The sequence below is a fragment of the Microcaecilia unicolor genome, chromosome 5 (genome assembly GCF_901765095.1).
Source record: "Microcaecilia unicolor chromosome 5, aMicUni1.1, whole genome shotgun sequence".
NCBI lineage: Eukaryota > Metazoa > Chordata > Amphibia > Gymnophiona > Siphonopidae > Microcaecilia > Microcaecilia unicolor.
In genome coordinates this window covers 132,811,323-132,833,495 of record NC_044035.1, presented here as the reverse complement: position 1 = coordinate 132,833,495, position 22,173 = coordinate 132,811,323, and the positions used below count along the sequence as shown (strand labels likewise).

At 47.9% G+C, this 22,173-nt stretch overlaps 1 protein-coding gene across 3 annotated transcripts in view; it reads left to right on the top strand.

The window, feature by feature from the left end:
* The window catches only part of PARG (poly(ADP-ribose) glycohydrolase), a 496,940-nt gene that overhangs the window by 120,474 nt on the left and 354,293 nt on the right, over positions 1–22,173 (top strand). For all 3 annotated transcript variants that reach the window (XM_030203287.1, XM_030203289.1, XM_030203288.1), the window contains one exon: positions 17,915–17,989. In XM_030203287.1, the coding sequence (XP_030059147.1) occupies positions 17,915–17,989 (75 nt within the window). The remainder of the gene's footprint in view (positions 1–17,914; positions 17,990–22,173) is intronic.

Here is a 22,173-nt window from a genome sequence, read left to right as displayed (position 1 = left end):
ACTGTAGGCTGCCGAGGGAACATCTGGGAATTGAGTGGATACTGCGCCGTTTATGTAAGAAAGAGTCTATAAACTGCTGGAGAATCTGAAGGTGGACAAAGCTATGGGGCCAGATGGGATACATCCCAGGATACTGAAGGAACTCGGAGAGGTTCTGGCGGGACCTCTTAAAAGATTTATTTAATAGATCTTTAGAGACGGGAGAGGTTCCGTGAGATTGGAGACGAGCGGATGTGGTCCCTCTTCACAAAAGTGGAGACAGGGAAGGGGAAACTACAGACTGGTAAGTCTCACGTCGGTGGTAGGAAAAATAATGGTCACTGCTGAAAGAAAGGATAGTTAACTTTCTCCGAGGACAAGCAGGCTGCTTGTTCTCACTGATGGGTTGACGTCCTCGGCAGCCCCCTCCATCGGAAAGTTTACTAGCAAAGGCCTTTGCTAGTCCTCGCGCGCCCATGCGCACCGCGCATGCGCGGCCGTCTTCCCGCCCAAAACCGGCTCGAGCCGGCCAGTCTTCTTTCGTCCGCGCTCGGTACGGTCGTGTTACGCCGTTCGTGCCCCAGAGAGTCGACCTCGCGCGTCCTTTTCGACGTGTTTTTTGCTGTTTTTTCCTTGAAAAAGTTCGGGAAGCGCTCCGGTAGTGTTCCGGAAGACCCTTTCGGGTTTTCTGCCCTTCCCGTATTTCTCAGTTTTTGCCCCGTAAGTTTTCTTTCGTTGTCGGGGTAGGCCTCTTTTGGCCTCGGTCGAGATTTTTCTCCCTCTAAATTTTGGTGCTTCAATTTTCGCCATTTCGGCTTTTGATTTCGCCGGCGTGATTTTTCCGCCCATGACATCGAAGCCTTCCAGCGGCTTCAAGAAGTGCACCCAGTGCGCCCGGGTAATCTCGCTCACTGATAGGCACTCTGCGTGTCTTCAGTGTCTAGGGGCCCAGCACCGCCCTCAGAACTGCAGTCTGTGTTCCCTGTTACAAAGGCGGACTCAGGTAGCGAGATTAGCCCAGTGGAACGTTTTGTTCTCGGGCTCTTCGTCGGCATCGGCACCGGAGGCATCGAGTGCATCGACGTCGTCAGCGTCCGGACCATCTTCCTTGGCTGCCGCTTCATCGACTGCATCGAGGCATCGAACCTCTGCATCGGCGCCGAGGCATCGGGCGACTGCATCGACGTCGGTGGTACCGAGACTTCGTCTGCTGATGTCGTCGGACGGAGGTGCATCGTCAGGAGTGCAGGTGAGGGCTGTCCATTCCCCTGCTGGTGGCGGTGAGCCTTCGGGTGGGTCTCCTCCTACCCTGAGGGCTCCTGCGGTACAGCCCCCCCGGGATCGACCCTCTTCGGTCTCGGCCCCGAGGAAGCGACGGATGGATTCTACGTCCTCCTCGTCGGTGCCGGGGAGCTCCGGTGACATGCTTCGGAAGAAGTCGAAGAAGCATCGACACCGGTGTCCTCCCCATGTCGGCACCGAGAGCTCTGGGTCGCCGAGGGATTCGGCACCCAGCAGGCATCGGCACCGAGAGGACCGCTCACCCTCTGTTCAGGAGGTGTCGATGCGCTCCACTCTGGACAGCCTGGAACAGCCTCCTCGCCCGGAGCAGGTTCTGACGTCGACGCCTGCATCGACCTCTCAGCCTTTCTCTGCAGCCGCTCTAAACGAGAGCCTCCGGGCCGTTCTCCCAGAGATTCTGGGAGAGCTGTTGCGCCCTACCCCTCCGGTACCGGCGGTGCTTGCGCCTCCGGTACCGTCGAGCGTGGCGCCGGCTGGCCCATCGCCCGGGTTGAGGTCCCCGACGTCGGTACCGCGTGCGGTGCCGACAGCGGCCACCTCCCAGGAGGGCTCCCCGACTACGTCGGCGGAGGGAGCTTCGCCGATGCGGGCGAGGGAGTCTACCTCTCGACGCTCCCACCGTGGACGGGGTTCCACCGAGTCGAGTAGGGCGAGGTTGCAGACGCAGGTTCGTGAACTTGTGTCTGACACCGAGGGTGAGGCCTCGTGGGAGGAAGAGGAGGACCCCAGATATTTCTCTGACGAGGAGTCTGAGGGTCTTCCTTCTGATCCCACTCCCTCTCCTGAGAGACAGCTTTCTCCTCCCGAGAGTCTGTCTTTTGCTTCCTTTGTCCGGGAGATGTCTACGGCCATCCCCTTCCCGGTGGTTGTGGAGGACGAGCCCAGGGCTGAAATGTTTGAGCTCCTGGACTATCCTTCTCCACCTAAGGAAGCGTCCACTGTTCCCTTGCACCATGTCCTAAAAAAGACATTGCTTGCGAACTGGACCAAGCCACTAAGTAATCCCCACATTCCCAAGAAGATTGAGTCCCAGTACCGGATCCATGGGGACCCAGAGCTGATGCGCACTCAGTTGCCTCATGACTCTGGAGTTGTGGATCTGGCCCTAAAGAAGGCTAAGAGTTCTAGGGAGCATGCTTCGGCGCCCCCGGGCAAAGACCCTAGAACCTTAGACTCCTTTGGGAGGAAGGCCTACCATTCTTCTATGCTCGTGGCCAAGATCCAGTCTTACCAGCTCTACACGAGCATACACATGCGGAACAATGTGCGGCAGTTGGCGGGCTTGGTTGATGCTCTTCCCCCTGAGCAAGCCAAGCCTTTTCAGGAGGTGGTCAGGCAGCTGAAGGCGTGCAGAAAATTCCTGGCCAGAGGAGTTTATGACACTTTTGATGTTGCGTCCAGGGCCGCTGCTCAAGGTGTGGTGATGCGCAGGCTCTCATGGCTGCGTGCCGCCGACCTGGAGAATAGACTCCAGCAGTGGATTGCGGACTCGCCTTGCCGTGCGGACAACATTTTTGGAGAAAAAGTCGAGCAGGTGGTAGAGTCTCTCCACCAGCGGGACACCGCATTCGACAAGTTCTCCCGCCGGCAGCCTTCAGCCTCTACCTCTACAGGTAGACGATTTTTCGGGGGAAGGAAGACTGGTCCCTATGCTTCTGGTAAGCGTAGGTACAATCCTCCTTCCCGACAGCCTGCGGCCCAGGCTAAGCCCCAGCGCGCTCGCTCTCGTCAGCAGCGTGCGCCTCAGCAAGGCCCCGCGGCTCCCCAGCAAAAGCAAGGGGCGAGCTTTTGACTGGCTCCAGCAGAGCATAGCCGACATCCAAGTGTCAGTGCCGGGCGACCTGCCGGTCGGGGGGAGGTTGAAAGCTTTTCACCAAAGGTGGCCTCTCATAACCTCCGATCAGTGGGTTCTCCAAATAGTCCGGCAGGGATACGCCCTCAATTTGGCCTCAAAACCTCCAAATTGTCCACCGGGAGCTCAGTCTTACAGCTTCCAGCACAAGCAGGTACTTGCAGAGGAACTCTCCGCCCTTCTCAGCGCCAATGCGGTCGAGCCCGTGCCATCCGGGCAAGAAGGGCTGGGATTCTATTCCAGGTACTTCCTTGTGGAAAAGAAAACAGGGGGGATGCGTCCCATCCTAGACCTAAGGGCCCTGAACAAATATCTCGTAAAAGAAAAGTTCAGGATGCTTTCCCTGGGCACCCTTCTCCCCATGATTCAGCAAAACGATTGGCTATGCTCTCTGGACTTGAAGGATGCCTACACACACATCCCGATACTGCCAGCTCACAGACAGTATCTGCGATTTCAGTTGGGCACACGCCACTTCCAGTACTGTGTGCTACCCTTTGGGCTCGCCTCTGCGCCCAGGGTGTTCACAAAGTGCCTAGCTGTGGTAGCAGCGGCACTTCGCAGGCTGGGGGTGCACGTGTTCCCATATCTCGACGATTGGCTGGTGAAGAACACATCCGAGGCAGGAGCCCTGCAGTCCATGCAGATGACTATTCGCCTCCTGGAGCTACTGGGGTTTGTGATAAATTACCCAAAGTCCCATCTTCTCCCAGTGCAGAAACTCGAATTCATAGGAGCCCTGCTGGATTCTCGGACAGCTCGCGCCTATCTTCCAGAGGCGAGAGCCAACAACTTGTCCCTCGTCTCGCGGGTGCGTGCGTCCCAGCAGATCACAGCTCGGCAGATGTTGAGATTGCTGGGCCACATGGCCTCCACAGTTCATGTGACTCCCATGGCCCGCCTCCACATGAGATCTGCTCAATGGACCCTAGCCTCCCAGTGGTATCAGGCCGCTGGGGGTCTAGAGGACGTGATCCACTTGTCCACGAGTTTTCTCAAATCCCTGTATTGGTGGACGATTTGCTCCAATTTGTCTCTGGGACGTCCCTTCCAAATTCCTCAGCCACAAAAAGTGCTGACCACGGATGCGTCTCTCCTGGGATGGGGAGCTCATGTAGATGGGCTTCACACCCAAGGAAGTTGGTCCCTCCAAGAACGCGATCTACAGATCAATCTTCTGGAGTTGCGAGCGATCTGGAACGCTCTGAAGGCTTTCAGAGATCGGCTGTCCCACCAAATTATCCAAATTCAGACAGACAACCAGGTTGCCATGTACTATGTCAACAAGCAGGGGGGCACCGGATCTCGCCCCCTGTGTCAGGAAGCCGTCAGCATGTGGCTCTGGGCCCGCCGTCTCGGCATGGTGCTCCAAGCCACATATCTGGCAGGCGTAAACAACAGTCTGGCCGACAGACTGAGCCGGATTATGCAACCTCACGAGTGGTCGCTCAACTCCAGAGTGGTGCGCCAGATCTTTCAAGCGTGGGGCACCCCCTTGGTGGATCTCTTCGCATCTCGAGTGAACCACAAAGTCCCTCAGTTCTGTTCCAGGCTTCAGGCCCCCGGCAGACTAGCATCGGATGCCTTCCTCCTGGATTGGGGGGAGGGCCTGCTGTATGCTTATCCTCCCATCCCTCTGGTGGGGAGGACTTTGTTGAAACTCAAGCAAGACCGAGGCACCATGATTCTGATTGCTCCCTTTTGGCCGCGTCAGATCTGGTTCCCCCTTCTTCTGGAGTTATCCTCCGAAGAACCGTGGAGATTGGAGTGTTTTCCGACCCTCATCACACAGGACGAGGGGGCGCTTCTGCATCCCAACCTCCAGTCTCTGGCTCTCATGGCCTGGATGTTGAGGGCGTAGACTTTGCCTCTTTGGGTCTGTCAGAGGGTGTCTCCCGCATCTTGCTTGCTTCCAGGAAAGACTCCACTAAGAGAAGTTACTTCTTCCATTGGAGGAGGTTTGCCGTCTGGTGTGACAGCAAGGCCCTAGATCCTCGCTCTTGTCCTACACAGACCCTGCTTGAATACCTTCTGCACTTGTCTGAGTCTGGTCTCAAGACCATCTCTGTAAGAGTTCACCTTAGTGCAATCAGTGCATACCATTACCGTGTGGAAGGTAAGCCGATCTCGGGACAGCCTTTAGTTGTTCGCTTCATGAGAGGTTTGCTTTTGTCAAAGCCCCCTGTCAAACCTCCTACAGTGTCATGGGATCTCAATGTCGTTCTCACCCAGCTGATGAAACCTCCTTTTGAGCCACTGAATTCCTGCCATCTGAAGTACTTGACCTGGAAGGTCATTTTCTTGGTGGCAGTTACTTCAGCTCGTAGAGTCAGTGAGCTTCAGGCCCTGGTAGCCCAGGCCCCGTACACCAAATTTCATCATAACAGAGTAGTCCTCCGCACTCACCCTAAGTTCCTGCCGAAGGTTGTGTCGGAGTTCCATCTGAACCAGTCAATTGTCTTGCCAACATTTTTTCCCCGTCCTCATTCCTGCCCTGCTGAACGTCAGCTGCACACATTGGACTGCAAGAGAGCATTGGCCTTCTACCTGGAGCGGACACAGCCCAACAGACAGTCCGCCCAATTGTTTGTTTCTTTTGACCCCAATAGGAGGGGAGTGGCTGTAGGGAAACGCACCATATCCAATTGGCTAGCAGATTGCATTTCCTTCACTTACGCCCAGGCGGGGCTGGCTCTTGAGGGTCATGTCACGGCTCATAATGTTAGAGCCATGGCTGCGTCGGTAGCCCACTTGAAGTCAGCCTCCATTGAAGAAATTTGCAAAGCTGCGACGTGGTCATCTGTCCACACATTCACATCTCATTACTGCCTGCAGCAGGATACCCGACGCGACAGTCGGTTCGGGCAGTCAGTTCTTCAGAACCTGTTTGGGCTTTAGGATCCAACTCCACCCCCCGAGGGCCCTGTTTGTTCTGTTCCAGGCTGCACTCTCAGTTAGTTGGTAAATTTTTTAGGTCAATCTCAGTTATGTCCTCGCCGTTGCGAGGCCCAATTGACCATGGTTGTTGTTTTGAGTGAGCCTGGGGGCTAGGGATACCCCATCAGTGAGAACAAGCAGCCTGCTTGTCCTTGGAGAAAGCGAATGCTACATACCTGTAGAAGGTATTCTCCGAGGACAGCAGGCTGATTGTTCTCACAAACCCGCCCGCCTCCCCTTTGGAGTTGAGTCTTCCCTTGAAGTGTATTGTCTTGCTACATACTGGACTGGCCGGCTCGAGCCGGTTTCGGGCGGGAAGACGGCCGCGCATGCGCGGTGCGCATGGGCGCGCGAGGACTAGCAAAGGCCTTTGCTAGTAAACTTTCCGATGGAGGGGGCTGCCGAGGACGTCAACCCATCAGTGAGAACAATCAGCCTGCTGTCCTCGGAGAATACCTTCTACAGGTATGTAGCATTCGCTTTCTCCGAAGACAAGCAGGCTGCTTGTTCTCACAAGTGGGTGACGTCCACGGCAGCCCCTCCAATCGGAGATCTTCACTAGCAACAACATTTGCTAGCCCTCGCATGCGCATGCGCGACCGTCTTCCTTCCCAAACGCGAACATGTTTGCCAGTCTTCTTTTTTCCGCGGCTCAGGACGGCTGTTTACGGACGTTCTGCACCTCAAGGAGACCCCTCGCGCCTTTTTCGCCACGTTCTTCCATTCGGAAGTGTCCGGAAAGTCTTCCGTCGCGTTTCTTCATCTTGTTTAAAAAAAAAAAGTGTTTTCCCGCTATTTTCCAGAGGTTTTTCCCGTAAGTTTCCTTTCGTCATCGGAAGCAGCCTTTTTTGGCCGCCCGTATGGGTTTTTCCCTTGTTTTGGTGCCTCTTTTTGTCACCATCGCGAATTTTGATTTCGCCGGCGTGATTTTTCCGCCCATGTCCTTGAAGCCTGCCAGCGGCTTCAAAAAGTACACCCAGTGCAGCCGGACGATCGCGCTCACTGATAGGCACGTTTCGTGCCTTCAGTGTCTGGGGGCCGGTCATCGTCTGGGGGCCTCTGTCTTTCGCTAAAGAAGAGGACTCAGGCAGCGAGGTACGCTCAGTGGAGCCTCTTGTTCGGAGCGTTGTCAGGTACTTCGACGCCTGCGGTACCGAGGTAATTGGCAGTATCGATGGGTGCTTGCGCCGCTGGTGCCGTTGAGAGAGGCGATGGCTGGCTCCTCGCCCGTCATGAGGTCTCCGGTCCCAGTACCGCTTGTGGTACCTGCATCGGCGGCCTCCCAGGCTGGTTCCCCGACGACATTGATAGAGGGAGCTTCATCGCCGCCGGTGCGGGAGTCTTCCTCTTGACGTACCCACGTGGCCATGTTTCCACGGAGTCAAGGCGGGCCCGGCTTCGGACTGCAGTCCACGAACTGGTGTCCGACACCGAGGGTGAGGCCTCGTGGGAAGCAGAGGAGGACCCGAGATATTTCTCTGATGAGGAGTCTTGTGGTCTTCCCTCTGATCCTACTCCCTCTCCTGAAAGGTAGCTTTCTCCTCCTGAGAGTCTGTCTTTCGTGGCCTTTGTCCGGGAAATGTCTACGACCATTCCCTTCCCTGTGGTCACGGAGGATGAGCCAAGAGCCGAAATGTTTGAGCTTTTGGACTATCCCTCGCCACCTAAGGAATCGTCCACTGTACCCATGCATCATGTCCTCAAGAAGACATTGCTGGCGAACTGGACGAAGCCGCTAACTAATCCCCACATTCCCAAGAAGGTAGAATCCCAGTATCGGATCCATGGGGACCCAGACTTAATGCAGACTCAGTTGCCTCATGACTCTGGTGTGGTGGATCTGGCCCTTAAGAAGGTCAAGAGTTCTAGGGAGTACGCTTCGGCGCACCCGGGTCGTGACTCTAGAACCTTGGACTCTTTTGAGCGGAAGGCCTACCATTCTGCTATGCTCATTTCCAAAATCCAATCTTACCAGCTCTACACGAGCATTCATATGCAGAACAATGTGTGGCAGTTGGTGGACAAGCTCCCTTCTGAGCAGGCCAAGCCTTTTCAGCAGGTGGTCAGGCAGCTGAAGGCGTGTCGTAAATTCCTGGCAAGAGGTGTTTCTTTCTTTACAACATCCGTAAAATCCGCCCCTTTCTTTCCGAGCACTCTACCAAAACCCTCATCCACACCCTTTTCACCTCTCGTTTAGACTACTGCAATCTGCTTCTTGCTGGCCTCCCACTTAGTCACCTCTCCCCTCTCCAGTCGGTTCAAAACTCTGCTGCCCGTCCCGTCTTCCGCCAGGGTCGCTTTACTCATACTACCCCTCTCCTCAAAACCCTTCACTGGCTCCCTATCCGTTTTCGCATCCTGTTCAAACTTCTTCTACTAACCTATAAATGTACTCACTCTGCTGCTCCCCAGTATCTCTCCACACTCTCCTTCCCTACACCCCTTCCCGTGCCCTCCGCTCCATGGATAAATCCTTCTTATCTGTTCCCTTCTCCACTACTGCCAACTCCAGACTTCGCACCTTCTGTCTCGCTGCACCCTACGCCTGGAATAAACTTCCTGAGCCCCTACGTCTTGCCGCATCCTTGGCCACCTTTAAATCTAGACTGAAAGCCCACCTCTTTAACATTGCTTTTGACTCGTAACCACTCGCCTCCACCTACCCTCCTCTCTTCCTTCCCGTTCACATTAATTGATTTGATTTGCTTACTTTATTTATTTTTTGTCTATTAGATTGTAAGCTCTTTGAGCAGGGACTGTCTTTCTTCTATGTTTGTGCAGCGCTGCCTACGTCTTGTAGCGCTATAGAAATGCTAAATAGTAGTAGTAGTAGGGTGTTTACGATACTTTTGATGTCGCGTCCAGGGCCGCTGCTCAAGGTGTGGTGATGCGCAGACTCTCGTGGCTGCATGCCTCCGACCTGGAAAACAGGATCCAGCAGTGGATTGCGGACTCTCCTTGCCAGGGGGATAATATTTTTGGTGAAAAGGTCGAACAGGTGGTAGAGCAACTCCACCAGCTGGACACCGCTTTCGACAAATTCTCCCATTGGCTGCCTTCAGCATCTACCTCATCAGGTAGACGTTTTTATGGGGGAAGGAGGACTGTTCCCTATTCTACTAAGCGTAGGTACAATCCTCCCTCTCGCCAAACTGCTGCCCAGGCTAAACCCCAGCGCGCTCATTCCCGTCAACAGCGTGCGCCTCAACAGGCCCCAGCAGCTCCCCAGCAAAAGCAAGGGGTGAGCTTTTTGACTGGCTCCAGCAGAGCATAGCCGAAATCAAAGTGTCCATGCCGGACGATCTGCCGGTTGGGGGGAGGTTAAAATTTTTTCACCAAAGGTGGCCTCTCATAACCTCCGACCAGTGGGTTCTCCAAATAGTCCAGCTGCGATATGCCCTCAATTTGATTTCAAAACCTCCAAATTGCCCACCGGCAGCTCAATCCTTCAGCTTCCAGCACAAGCAGGTACTTGCTGAGGAACTCTCCGCCCTTCTCAGTGCCAATGCGGTCGAGCCCGTGCCACTGGGGCAGGAAGGGCTGGGATTCTATTCCAGGTACTTCCTTGTGGAAAAGAAAACTGGGAGGATGCGTCCCATCCTAGATCTAAGGGCCCTGAACAAATATCTGGTCCGAGAAAAGTTCAGGATGCTTTCCCTGGGCACCCTTCTTACCATGAAGGGTAAGTCTCTGGACTTAAAGATGCTTACACTCACATCCCAATACTGCCAGCTCACAGACAGTATCTTCGATTCCGTCTGGGAACACAGCATTTTCAGTATTGTGTGCTACCCTTTGGTCTCGCCTCTGCGCCTAGGGTGTTTACAAAATGCCTGGCTGTTGTAGCGGCGTCTCTATGCAGACTGGGAATGCACGAGTTCCCTTATCTTGACGATTGGCTGGTGAAGAACACCTTCGAGGCAGGAGCTCTACAGTCCATGCAGATGACTATTCGACTCCTGGAGCTATTAGGGTTTGTGATAAATTATCCAAAGTCCCACCTTCTTCCAGTCCAGAAGCTAGAATTCATAGGAGCTCTGCTGGACTCTCAGATGGCTCGTGCCTACCTTCCGGAAGCGATGACCGACACTCTTCTGTCTCTCGTTTCCTGGGTACGGGCGTCTCAGCAGATCACAGCTCGGCAGATGTTGAGATTGCTCGGCCACATGGCCTCCACAGTGCATGTGACTCCCATGGCCCGCCTTCACATGAGATCAGCTCAGTGGACCCTAGCTTCTCAGTGGTACCAAGCTGCTGGGGACCTAGAGGACGTAGTCCTGCTGTCCACGAGTTTTCTCCAATCCCTCCATTGGTGAACAATTTGGTCCAATTTGACTCTGGGACGTACTTCCCAAATTCCTCAGCCACGAAAGGTGCTGACGATGGATGCGTCTCTCCTGGGGTGGGGAGCTGATGTCGATGGGCTTCACACCCAAGGGAGTTGGTTCCTCCAGGAAAAAGGTTTGCAGATCAACCTCCTGGAGTTGCGAGCGGTCTGGAACGCTCTAAAGGCTTTCAGGGATTGGCTGTCCCAGCAAATTATCCAAATTCAGATAGACAATCAGGTTGCCATGTATTACATTAACAAGCAGGGGGGCACCGGATCTCGCCCCCTGTGTCAGGAGGCCGTCAGAATGTGGCTTTGGGCTCGCCAGAACGGCATGTTTCTTCAAGCCACGTATCTGGCAGGTGTAAACAACAGTCTGGCCGACAGGTTGAGCAGGGTAATGCAACCTCACGAGTGGTCTCTCAACTCGAGAGTAGTACGCAAGATCTTTCAAGCGTGAGGCACCCCTTTGGTAGATCTTTTTGCCACTCAAGTCAATCACAAGGTCCCTCAGTTCTGTTCCAGACTTCAGGCCCACGGCAGACTAGCGTCGGATGCCTTTCTCCTGGATTGGGGGGGAAGGCCTCCTGTATGCTTATCCTCCCATACCTTTGGTGGGGAAGACTTTGCTGAAACTCAAGCAAGATCGAGGCACCATGATCCTGATCGCTCCCTTTTGGCCGCGTAAGATCTGGTTCCCTCTTCTTCTGGAGTTGTCCTTCAAAGAACCGTGGAGATTGGAGTGTTTTCCGACCCTCATTAGGCGCTTCTGCATCCCAACCTCCAGGCCTTGGCTCTCACGGCTTGGATGTTGAGGGCGTAGATTTTGCCTCTTTGGGTCTATCCGAGGGTGTCTCCCATGTCTTGCTTGCTTCCAGGAAAGATTCCACTAAGAAGAGTTACTTTTTTCTCTGGCGGAGGTTTGCCGTTTGGTGTGACAGCAAGGCCCTAGATCCTCGTTCCTGTCTTACACAGACCCTGCTTGAATACCTTCTGCACTTGTCTGAGTCTGGTCTAAAGACCAACTCTGTAAGAGTTCATCTTAGTGCTATTAGTGCATACCATTACAATGTGGAAGGTAAGCCGATCTCGGGACAGCCTTTAGTTGTTCGCTTCTTGAGAGGTTTGTTTTTGTCGAAGCCCCCCATCAAACCTCCTACAGTGTCATGGGATCTCAATGTCGTTCTCACCCAGCTGATGAAACCTCCTTTTGAGCCACTGAATTCCTGTCATCTGAAGTACTTGACTTGGAAAGTAATTTTTTTGGTGGCAGTCACTTCAGCTCGCAGAGTCAGTGAGCTTCAAGCCTTGGTAGCTCATGCTCCTTATACTAAATTTCACCATAACAGAGTAGTACTCCGCACTCACCCTAAGTTCTTGCCGAAGGTGGTGTCGGAGTTCCATCTGAACCAGTCAATTGTCTTGCCAACATTCTTTCCCCGTCCTCAAACCCGCCCTGCTGAACGTCAGCTGCACACATTGGACTGGAAGCGAGCATTGGCCTATCTGGAGCGGACACAGCCCCACAGACAGTCCGCCCAAATGTTTTTCTTTTGATCCCAACAGAAGGGGAGTGGCTGTCGGAAAATGCACCATATCTAATTGGCTAGCAGGCTGGGCTGACTCTTGAGGGTCGTGTCACGGCTCATAGTGTTAGAGCCATGGCAACGTCAGTGGCTCACTTGAAGTCAGCCACTATTGAAGAGATTTGCAAGGCTGCGACGTGGTCATCTGTCCACACATTCACATCACATTACTGCCGACAGCAGGACACTCGACTCGACAGTCGGTTCGGGCAGTCGGTGCTGCAGAGTCTGTTCGGGGTTTAGAATCCAACTCCACCCCTCTAGGCCCATTTTTATTCTGTTCCAGGCTGCGCACTCAGTTAGTTGAATAAGTTTAGGTCAATCTCAGTTATGTCCTCGCCATGCGAAGCCCAGTTGACCAATGTTTATTGTTTTGAGTGAGCCTGGGGCTAGGGATACCCCACTTGTGAGAACAAGCAGCCTGCTTGTCCTCTGAGAAAGCGAAAGCTACATACCTGTAGAAGGTATTCTCTGAGGACAGCAGGCTGATTGTTCTCACCTACCCGCCCACCTCCCCTTTGGAGTTGTGTCTTTCCTTGTCTTTGGTATTTACTGGTCTGGTGAACACGCTCGCTTTCGGGCGGGAAGACGGTCGCGGGTCGCGCATGCGCACTGAGCATGCGCACGCGAGGGCTAGCAAACGTTGTTGCTAGTGAAGATCTTCGATCGGAGGGGCTGCCGTGGACGTCACCCACTTGTGAGAACAGTCAGCCTGCTGTCCTTGGAGAATACCTTCTACAGGTATGTAGCTTTCGCTTTCTAGAAGCTGACGGGTTACAGGACCCTAAGCAACATGGCTTTACCAAAGGAAAATCCTGCCAAACGAATGTTATTGACTTATTTGACTGGGTGACCAAAGAACTGGATGAGGGACGTGCGCTAGATGTAATCTACTTGGACTTCGGCAAAGCCTTTGATATGGTCCCCCACAGAAGACTCGTGAATAAGCTGAAAGGGTTGAACTTAGGACCGAAAGTGGTGAACTGGATAAGAAACTGGTTGACTGACAGGTGGCAGAGGGTGGTGGTAAATGGAATCTGCTCAGAGGAAAGGAAGGTGAGTAGTGGAGTTCCTCAGGGGTCGGTGCTGGGGCCTTTTCTGTTTAATATATTTGTGGGAGGTATTGCTGAAGGGTTGGAAGGAAACTTGTGCCTTTTTGTGGATGACACGAAAATAGCCAATAGAGTGGATACCCTGGAGGGAGTAGAAACGACGAGAAGGGATCTCCGAATGTTAGAAGAATGGTCGAGGATCTGGCAGTTAAACTTTAATGCCAAGAAATGTAGAGTGATGCACTTGGGGTGCAGAAACCCAAAAGAGAGATACTGGATAGGAGGGGAGAGATTAGTAAGCTCGACTCAGGAGAGAGACCTTGGGGTGTTGGTGTCTGAGGATCTGAAAGTGAAGAAACAATGCGACAAGGCGATGGCCGTGGCCAGAAGGATTCTAGGCTGCGTAGAGAGGGGCATAACCAGCAGAAGAAAGGAGGTGTTGATGCCCATCTACAAGTCGTTGAGGCCCCACTTGGAGTATTGTGTTCAGTTTTGGAGGCCGTATCTTGCTAAAGATGTAAAAAGACTGGAAGCGGTGCAAAGAAAAGCTACAAAAATGGTATGGGATTTGTGTTGCAAACCGTACGAGGAGAGATTTGCTGACCTGAACATGTATACCTTGGAGGAAAGGAGAAACGGGGTGACATGATACAGACGTTCAAATATTTGAAAGGTATTAATCCGCAAATGAACCTTTTTCAGAGACGGGAAGGCGGTAAAACTAGAGGACATGAATTGAGGTTAAGGGGGGGCAGACTTAGGACTAATGTCAGGAAGTATTTTTTCACGGAGAGGGTGGTGGATATGTGGAATGCCCTCCCGTGGGAGGTGGTGGAGACGAAAACAGTAATGGAATTCAAACATGTGTGGGATAAACACAAAGGAATCCTGCTTAGAAGGAATGGTTCCATGGAATCTTAGTGGAGATTGGGTGGTGATGCCGGTAATTGGGGAAACAAAATGGAAGCTGGGCAGCCTTCTAAGGTCTATACCCTGATCGTGACTGAATAGATAGGGATGGGCTTGAGTGTAAATTTTAAGGGGCTTCGATGTTAGTTTCAGTACAAGAACAGTTCTGGGCAGACTTCTACGGTCTGTGCCCTGAGTAAGGCATACATATAAAGTAACACATACCATGTAAAATGAGTTTATCTTGTTGGGCAGACTGGATGGACCGTACAAGTCTTTATCTGTCGTCATTTACTATGTTACTATGTTAAGGCTTTAATTGAGTTCTCCTTCACTTGGTGATACTGGTCTAAATTTGCATTTTATGGCTTGGTGGTGGGGAGAGGGAAGTAGGTTTGGTTGAGGTTCGATAGGGGGGTGGGGGATGGGTCTGAGTTGGGAGAGGATGAGGAAGCTTGTATTGTACGTGAGCTACTGAATGGTCGGAGTATTCTTTTAAAAAGCTAAATCACCTTGTTCCACCAACTGTATTTAGGAAAGATAGGGGAGGGGTGGAATGGAGAAGGGTTCAGGTGGGATTGGGGAGGGGGCTTGCTTTAAAGACATATGAGACTGCAGTGATTACTGTTTAGTTACTGTTTTACTGCTTTATTACTAGTAAAATGATTTATGATAAGGGGCGGGGAGGGAGGAGAATAGGGGTTGAATTAATAATTACAAAAGGAAAACTTTGAATTGGTATGTGTTGTTGTTGTTATTTGTAGCATTTGTATCCCACATTTTCCCACCAATTTGCAAGCTCAATGTGGCTTACATTTGACGTAATGGCGTTTGCCATTTCCGGTTAATAGAATGACAAATGGTATTGCGTTCAGGTGCATACATACATGGTAACATACATGGAACATAACATATATTGAACAGTTCATGGTATATATATATCATAGGCATACATACATGATAAGGAAGAGTTCATTAAGGTATTGCATGAAGGTTACTGTTTAATAATTGGATTGTAACGTACATTTGGTCATCTAGTGATAGTGCGTGATCATTCATAGCAAAGAGGATAGTCAATCATGTGGTAAGAGTTCGGTTTTATATAGCTCGTGTATAATGTTGTTATTTAGTATTTAAGATGGATGTTTGTGGTATGCCTTCTTGAAAAGATCTGTTTTCAGTAACCTTCGGAAGATGGTTAGGTCTTGCGTTGTTTTTATGGCCTTCGGTAGCGCATTCCATAGCTGCGTACAGATTTATGTGAAACTGGTCACGGATATGGATTTATATTTTAGCCCTTTACAGTTAGGATAGTGGAGATTGAGGAATGTGTGTGGTGATCTTTTTGCGTTCCTAATAGGCAAATCTATAAGGTCTGACATGTAGGTCGGGGCTTTCCCATAGATGATTTTGTGGACCAGGGTGCAAACTTTGAACACAATTCGTTCTTTTAGTGGGAGCCAGTGTAGGTTTTCTCTTAGAGGTTTTGCACTTTTGTATTTCGCTTTCCCAAATGTGAGTCTGGCTGCTGTGTTTTGAGTGGTTTGAAGCTTCTTAATGATTTGTTCTTTGCATCTGGCATAGATGGCATTGCAATAATCTAGATGACTTAGCACCATTGATTGTACTAGGCTGCGGAAAACTTCCCTTGGGAAGAAAGGTTTGATTCTTTTAAGTTTCCACATTGAGTAGAACATTTTCTTTGCTGTATTTTTCGCATGGTCTTCGAGTGTGAGATTTCAGTCAATTGTGACTCCCAGTATTTTCAGGCTGTCTGAAACCGGAAGTGTGTAGTCTGGGATGTTTATGGTATTGGTTTTGTTTGTGTTGTATTGTGAGGACAGGATATGAGACATTGTGTTTTTTCTGCGTTTAGCTTTAATTGGAATGCATCCGCCCATGGGTTCATTATTTGGAGGCTGTGTGTGATTTCATTTGTGATTTCGGTAATGTCTTGTTTGAACGGGATGTATATCGTGATATTGTCTGCATAGATGTACAGGTTGAGTCCTTGGTTGGATAATGATTTGGCTAAGGGTTGGTGAGAGCGGTGATCCTTGTGGTACTCCACATTCAGGTTTCCATGGTGTTGACGTTTTTGAGTTTGAAATCACTTAGTAAGATCTTGCTGTTAGGAAGCCTTTAAACCATCTTAGTACGTTTCCTCCAATCCCAAAGTAGTCTAGGATGTTCAGGAGTATTTGGTGGCTGACCATGTCGAATGCGCTGGACATATCAAATTGTAGGAGTAGCACATTGTTTCCAGTTGCAATTAGTTGTTTACATTTGGTTATGAGAGTGGTTAACACTGTTTCAGTACTATGGTTGGACTGAAATCCTGACTGTGATTCATGTAGTATTGTGAATTTGTTTAGGTAATTGGTGAGTTGTTTGGTTACCATACTTTCCATTAGTTTTACTATCGGGGGGATGGATGCTACTGGTTGGTAGTTGGTTGTGTCATTAAATTTTTTCTTTAAGTCTTTGGGTATAGGTGTAAGTAATATATTTCCTTTGTCCTTGGGGAAAAGTCCATGTTGTAGCATGTAATTCAGGTGTGACATAAGGTCTGTTATGAAGCGTTTGGGGGCGAACCTTATAAGGCTGCTGGGGCAAATGTCCAGTTTGGAGTGGGTTTTGGAGAATTTGTTGAGTGCTTGAGTGATGGTATCTTCGGTTAGCAGATCGAAGTCAATCCAGGTTCGGTCTGCTGGGTATTCACCAGGAGTAAGGTCCAGACAATCCATAAATTTATCGTGATCAATGGTATTGAGTGGTAATGTGGATCGAAGTTTTATAATTTTCTCATTGAAGTATTTGGTAAGTTGGTCTGCCGATGCGGTGTCTGTGCTGGCTGTGGTAATCGGTGTGGTGTCTATTAGTTTATTCACGAGTTGGTAGAGTTTGTGTGCGTCTTTGTATTCTGGTCCTATTTTGGTTTTGAAGTATGCTCTTTTGGTTTGTCTTATTGTATATTTGTATTTTCTTTGCATTTGTTTCCAAGCTTTGAGTGTATGTTCATTTTTTATTTTTTGCCATGCGCGTTCGAGTCTCCTGATTTGTGTTTTTAGTTTTTTCAGTTCTTCATTGAACCAAGGTATTGAGCTGTGTCTTCGTGTGGTTCTTGTTTGTAGTTGTTCAATTTTGTCTAGTACGTTCCTGCATCTGTCGTCCCAGTTTTGGAGATAGTGTTCAGAGTTTGTCTGTGCTAACCATTCAGATTTGTAGATCTGTTGCCAGAATGTAACAGGATCAATCTGTCCTCTAGTGGTGTAGGTTGTGCATTCTTGCTTGGGTTGTGTGTCTTTTTTCCACCATTGTAGGGCTATGTTTAATTTATGGTGGTCTGACCATGGTACGGCCGTCCATTTTGTATCTGTTAGTATAAGGGTTGAATCTGGTGATAGTTTGTATGTAATGAGGTCAATTGTGTGTCCTTTAACATGTGTAGCTTGCATATTAGGCAAGTTAAGGTCCCATAGTTGTAGGAATTCTTTGCACGTACTTGTGACCTGACTTGGCCACTTTGGAAACAGTATACTGGGCTAGATGGACCATTGGTCTGACCCAATAAGGCTATTATGTTCTTATGATTGTATGTGGGCAGTTTTTGTTGTACAAACTTTATTCTAATATTGAACATTCATTTCAGTTATTTTAATACAGCATTTTAAGTCATTTTTATTTTTGAATGCTGAATTTCAGATATCCCAATGATGTGGAATATAGTCCAGGATTTTGTTTGCTAGAGGTTCCGTAAAACCATGTCTACTTTGTTGAATTGAAAGACTTGTTTTGAGTCAGTAGTATTCATATACTGTTCTGCAGTCAATATTTTCAGCCAGTAGATGGTGCTGCTTGTTGAGAGAGAAAGATAGGTTTCATTTGAACCCGTCTTGCAGCTGGAGGAATCAGTGGTTGATGGGTCCACAAATCATATGTCTGACTGGTTTTGTTACTCTCTCCTCAGAATGCTATACTGAAATACAACGTTGCTTATGCAAAGAAGTGGGACTTCACAGCTCTCATTGATTTTTGTGAAAAGGTAAATTTTCTTTATGTACTTGAAAGCCACTGGAAAATGTACATTTGAAGAAAAGTATGTACAAATAAACTTCACTGTTTTGCTTTTGTAGTTGACCTGAAATGTCTTGATTTAAAATACTGCAATAAACACACACTTCAAAGGCTCTAATAACTTCATTCAAGTTATTCACTCTGTAAGGTTTGACGTAGAGTCAGCAGTAATATATTTCTAAGCTCCACACTTTCTTGATAGGGAAGAGGGAGGCTTTGGGCCCCAATATCTTGTTGTAGGAGAGGAAGTAAAGCCATCTTAGAACCTAGAAGCTAGAATTGTTGAGAGAACCTTATTTTCTCCTTTGACAAGTGTATAACACTGTAACAAGACTTGTATGCCAACAGAGATGTAAACCTAGCCGGTGTGTGACTCACTGGGTTGAAATGCTAGTTTTACTCCTTTATGTGCGGAAAGGTACAAGTTAATCACTGGGTATTTAATAAGAAATATAATCAAAGGTGCATTGAAAATAATAATGAGCTTTTATCACTGTTTGACATTCTCTGTTTTGTAATTAAAATACATCAGAAACATACACACATAGAAAGTATAAAGACTGTATAATGCAATTTTTAACCTTTTATGCTTGTCAGCACCCACAGAGGAAAGTGGACTGAGTAGGAGTTGCTGCAGTCTCTAACGTAGGAGTTACAGATTTCTCATAGTGAATGGCACACGACACAGTTAATGGTTTTCTTTTTGAGTGTCATAATATTAATTGGATTAGAGGAAAATTTCTGTTGTAATGCTTTTTAAAAAAGAAAAAAAAACCCAACCTAAAATAGATTGTGATCTGAACTGATAAACATAAATGCCACTGAGATCATTACTAGTATTCACATCTTTCTTGATTTCTTCCTGAAAAAGAAAGGGCCTGGTTTTGCTAAGCTTTTACCCCATAGGCATAGAATGGGAGAAAAGCATTAGTAAATTAAACCTGTGGGGTAATTTTATAAGGGACTTGAATGTAGAACAGCAGTTCTACATGCTGAAGTGAGCTTATGTAAAATTGCCCCAAAAGTAGGTGCACAGACACACAGAGATAAATTTTATAACCTCAAAATACCTAAAGGAAAAAAAAAAGTCAATTTGCAAAAAAAACATCCAAATCTCGATTTTTGAAAGTCAGAATTTGGACATTTCACTCTGCAGTTCGTCCAAGTAGGAAGGGGGCGTGTTTTGGGTGGTACTAGAGTGGGCCCAAACGTAGGACAGCCAGCAGGAATATTTGAACAGAAAGAAATGTTCATGTCTAAAAAGGATGTTTTTATCTAGACCTGTTTCAGTTACTTCAAAGTTAGAAAAAGGTGCTTTGATTGAGCAGCTGATCACTGGCGAGATCAAGGCATGACCCTTCCTTAATCCCCCAGTGGTTGCTGTCCCCCCTCCCTCTCCCCTGAAACCAGAAAGGAAAACCAGGTTGTGCCATTTTCAGGTGGAATGGCCATTGTGAACAAAGCAGCAAGCAGGTCAGCCTAATGGTAAGAGTGCAGTGGACTGTTAACCAAAGGACACAGGTTCAAATCCCAATGTAACTCGATAATTTTTTTTTCCTGAGGCTGTCTTCAGGAACATAAAATTCTCTGAGGACAAGCAGACTGATTCTCACATGTGGGTCGACATCTGTGTCGGCCCGGGAACCGGCATTTTGCCATAGCAAAAACAAAAAAGTTTTGTTAGAGTTTTCTGTTCCTTGTGCAGCGCGCATATGCGGACTGACTTCCCACGCGAGCGTGTTTTTCCACGGCGAGGTGTGGCAGATTCCTTCTAAGCTCCTCATTCAGGCCCGGGAACACAGTCTTTTTGCTATTTTCGAGAGTTTTTTCGTGCTGGTTTGTTTAAAAAAAAAAAAAAAAAAAAGATAAGAAAAGTAGCAGGTAATATTCAATTTCTCCTTTTTCAAAGGTAAGCCATCTAGGGGCATTATACTGAAACCAGAATTTGGCTTGGGAAATCTGAAATGCTATATAATAAATTTTAAAATCTGGAAGGTTGGCTCTTCTTAAAATTTGGGGCAATTTTAATTTCTTTAATGCAATATGAGGAGTGGAGGATCTCCATATAAATTCAGAAATGAGCCTGTAATTTTTTTTTTTATTATTATTAAAGGAGAGAGGAATCATACTAAGAAAGTAATTCACTTTTGGTGTCTATACCATTTTTATTGCCTCCCCACCAGGGTAGAAAGAGAGGAGACCATGAGTCTAGTAGATCTGTAGAAGTTTTTAAAATTATATCACTGTTCATTTTAAGTGTAGTGTCATGGAGATTACTATACCATATGCCTAAATAGTTAAATTTATTTGGTTCCCATATAAATGGATATTGCGAAGCTTGGTGTTTGAGGACAGATTTGGATAAGGGCATAATGGTTGATTTAGTCCAATTGACTTTATAACCCGAGATTTGTGAAAAGGAATTAATGCAAGACAATAAGTATGTATAGAATTTAAGGTTAAATACAAAACGATATTGTCTGCATATATTGATAGTTTTATATTGTTTAGATAGCTGTATACCTGATATATTATGATTAGCATGAATGGATATGGCAAGAGGCTCAAGGACCAGATTAAATAGCGGGGGGAGAGGGGGCAGCCTTGTTTTGTTCCACTGTTTAGAGTGAAGTTAGAGGACATGTTAAGAAAAATGGAAGCCTGAGGAAAATCATAGAGCATTTATATCATTTTAAAAGCACTGTTTTAAATATATTTTTTAAAACTGTACCCTATTTCTGCACAAATGCAAAGACCCTGGTAACCTGTTCCAACTCAGCAGACCAGCCACCAAGAAAGCTGATACTTACATGCATACATACATAATGAACCTTACCCATTGCTTCAACATTCAGCCGTATAGTGGTCTCAGACTGCAATGCTACCCTGAGATAATATATCTGCAGAGCCTTAACATAATATTCTGGTGCATTCCCATGGAGAGCTTCAATCTTATGCTGTATCCTACATTTCACCAGCAACCAGTGGAGCTGTCTCAACACTGGAGTTACACGTTCAAACTTAGACAACCCTACAGTCAATCGTGCTGCAGCATTTTGGATCACCTGTAATGCTTTCAATTGAACACTTGCAAATTCCAAATACATAGCGTTACAGTAATCTATGCTGCTCAATACCAAGCCCTGAACTACACTCCTGAAGTCACCCATAGTTAACATAGTTCGTAACCAATGCAACAAGCATATGTGGAGGGAATTAGGTTGAAGAAGAGAGCGAATAGAGTGAATATGTCTGAGGATCAAGAATGAAGAGATTGAAAGGATAAGATATTGTCCAGAGTAACATCTAGAATTCTAGTTAAGGTATGGTAAAGAAGAGGAGTATCCCTTAATGGTAAAGTTTGGAGGAATAGGACAAGGAGACTGGGAGGAGAAAATCGTCATAGCGGTTTTTATAGATATTAATTTCAGCCTATGGACAGCTAAACAATGAGCAACTACATCCAGTTTTGTGGAGACAGACAGATAACTAGAAGGAGAATGAGAATCAGAAAAAAAAGAAGTTGTCGAATATTGTCTGTGTAAATGAAAAAAGTAAAACTAAGAGATTGCAAAAGAAGGCACCAGAAAGACATTCAACAGGATAGGTCCTAGGATTGATCCTTCAGGGGTACCAGAGAAGTAGTTTTAGAAGAAATCGTCTGAATTGTGAACTATATAGGAACGATCTGTTAAGTAGGAGTGAGATCATTGAACGGTTCAAAAGAATGGTTTGATCAAGATCAAAAGCAGTGGACATATCTAATGAAAATAATACAACATCTCTATTGCCATCAAGAGTTAGTTTGATGTAGTGTAATTAGTGTAGTAAGAGTATGTTCAGTAGAGTGGTGTGAACTAAACCTATTTGAGGATGAAGGGTATTAGTATGGTGAAAAAAGTCAGAGAGCTAGGTTGCTACAATTTTTTCCATAGTCTTAGAAATGAATGAAAGATTAAAGATTGGCCTGTAATTATTCACTGAGCTGAGATTGGATTTAGAATCCTTTAAAAGAGGAGTGATGGATCGCCTGTTTTCCAAGGTGATGGGAACATTATTGTAGAGAGACTAGATATAACCATGCAGGCAAGATAAGGGGTCCAGAAATTGTAATAAGAGAAAAGCTGGAATAAGATTTTTAAAAGATGAAGA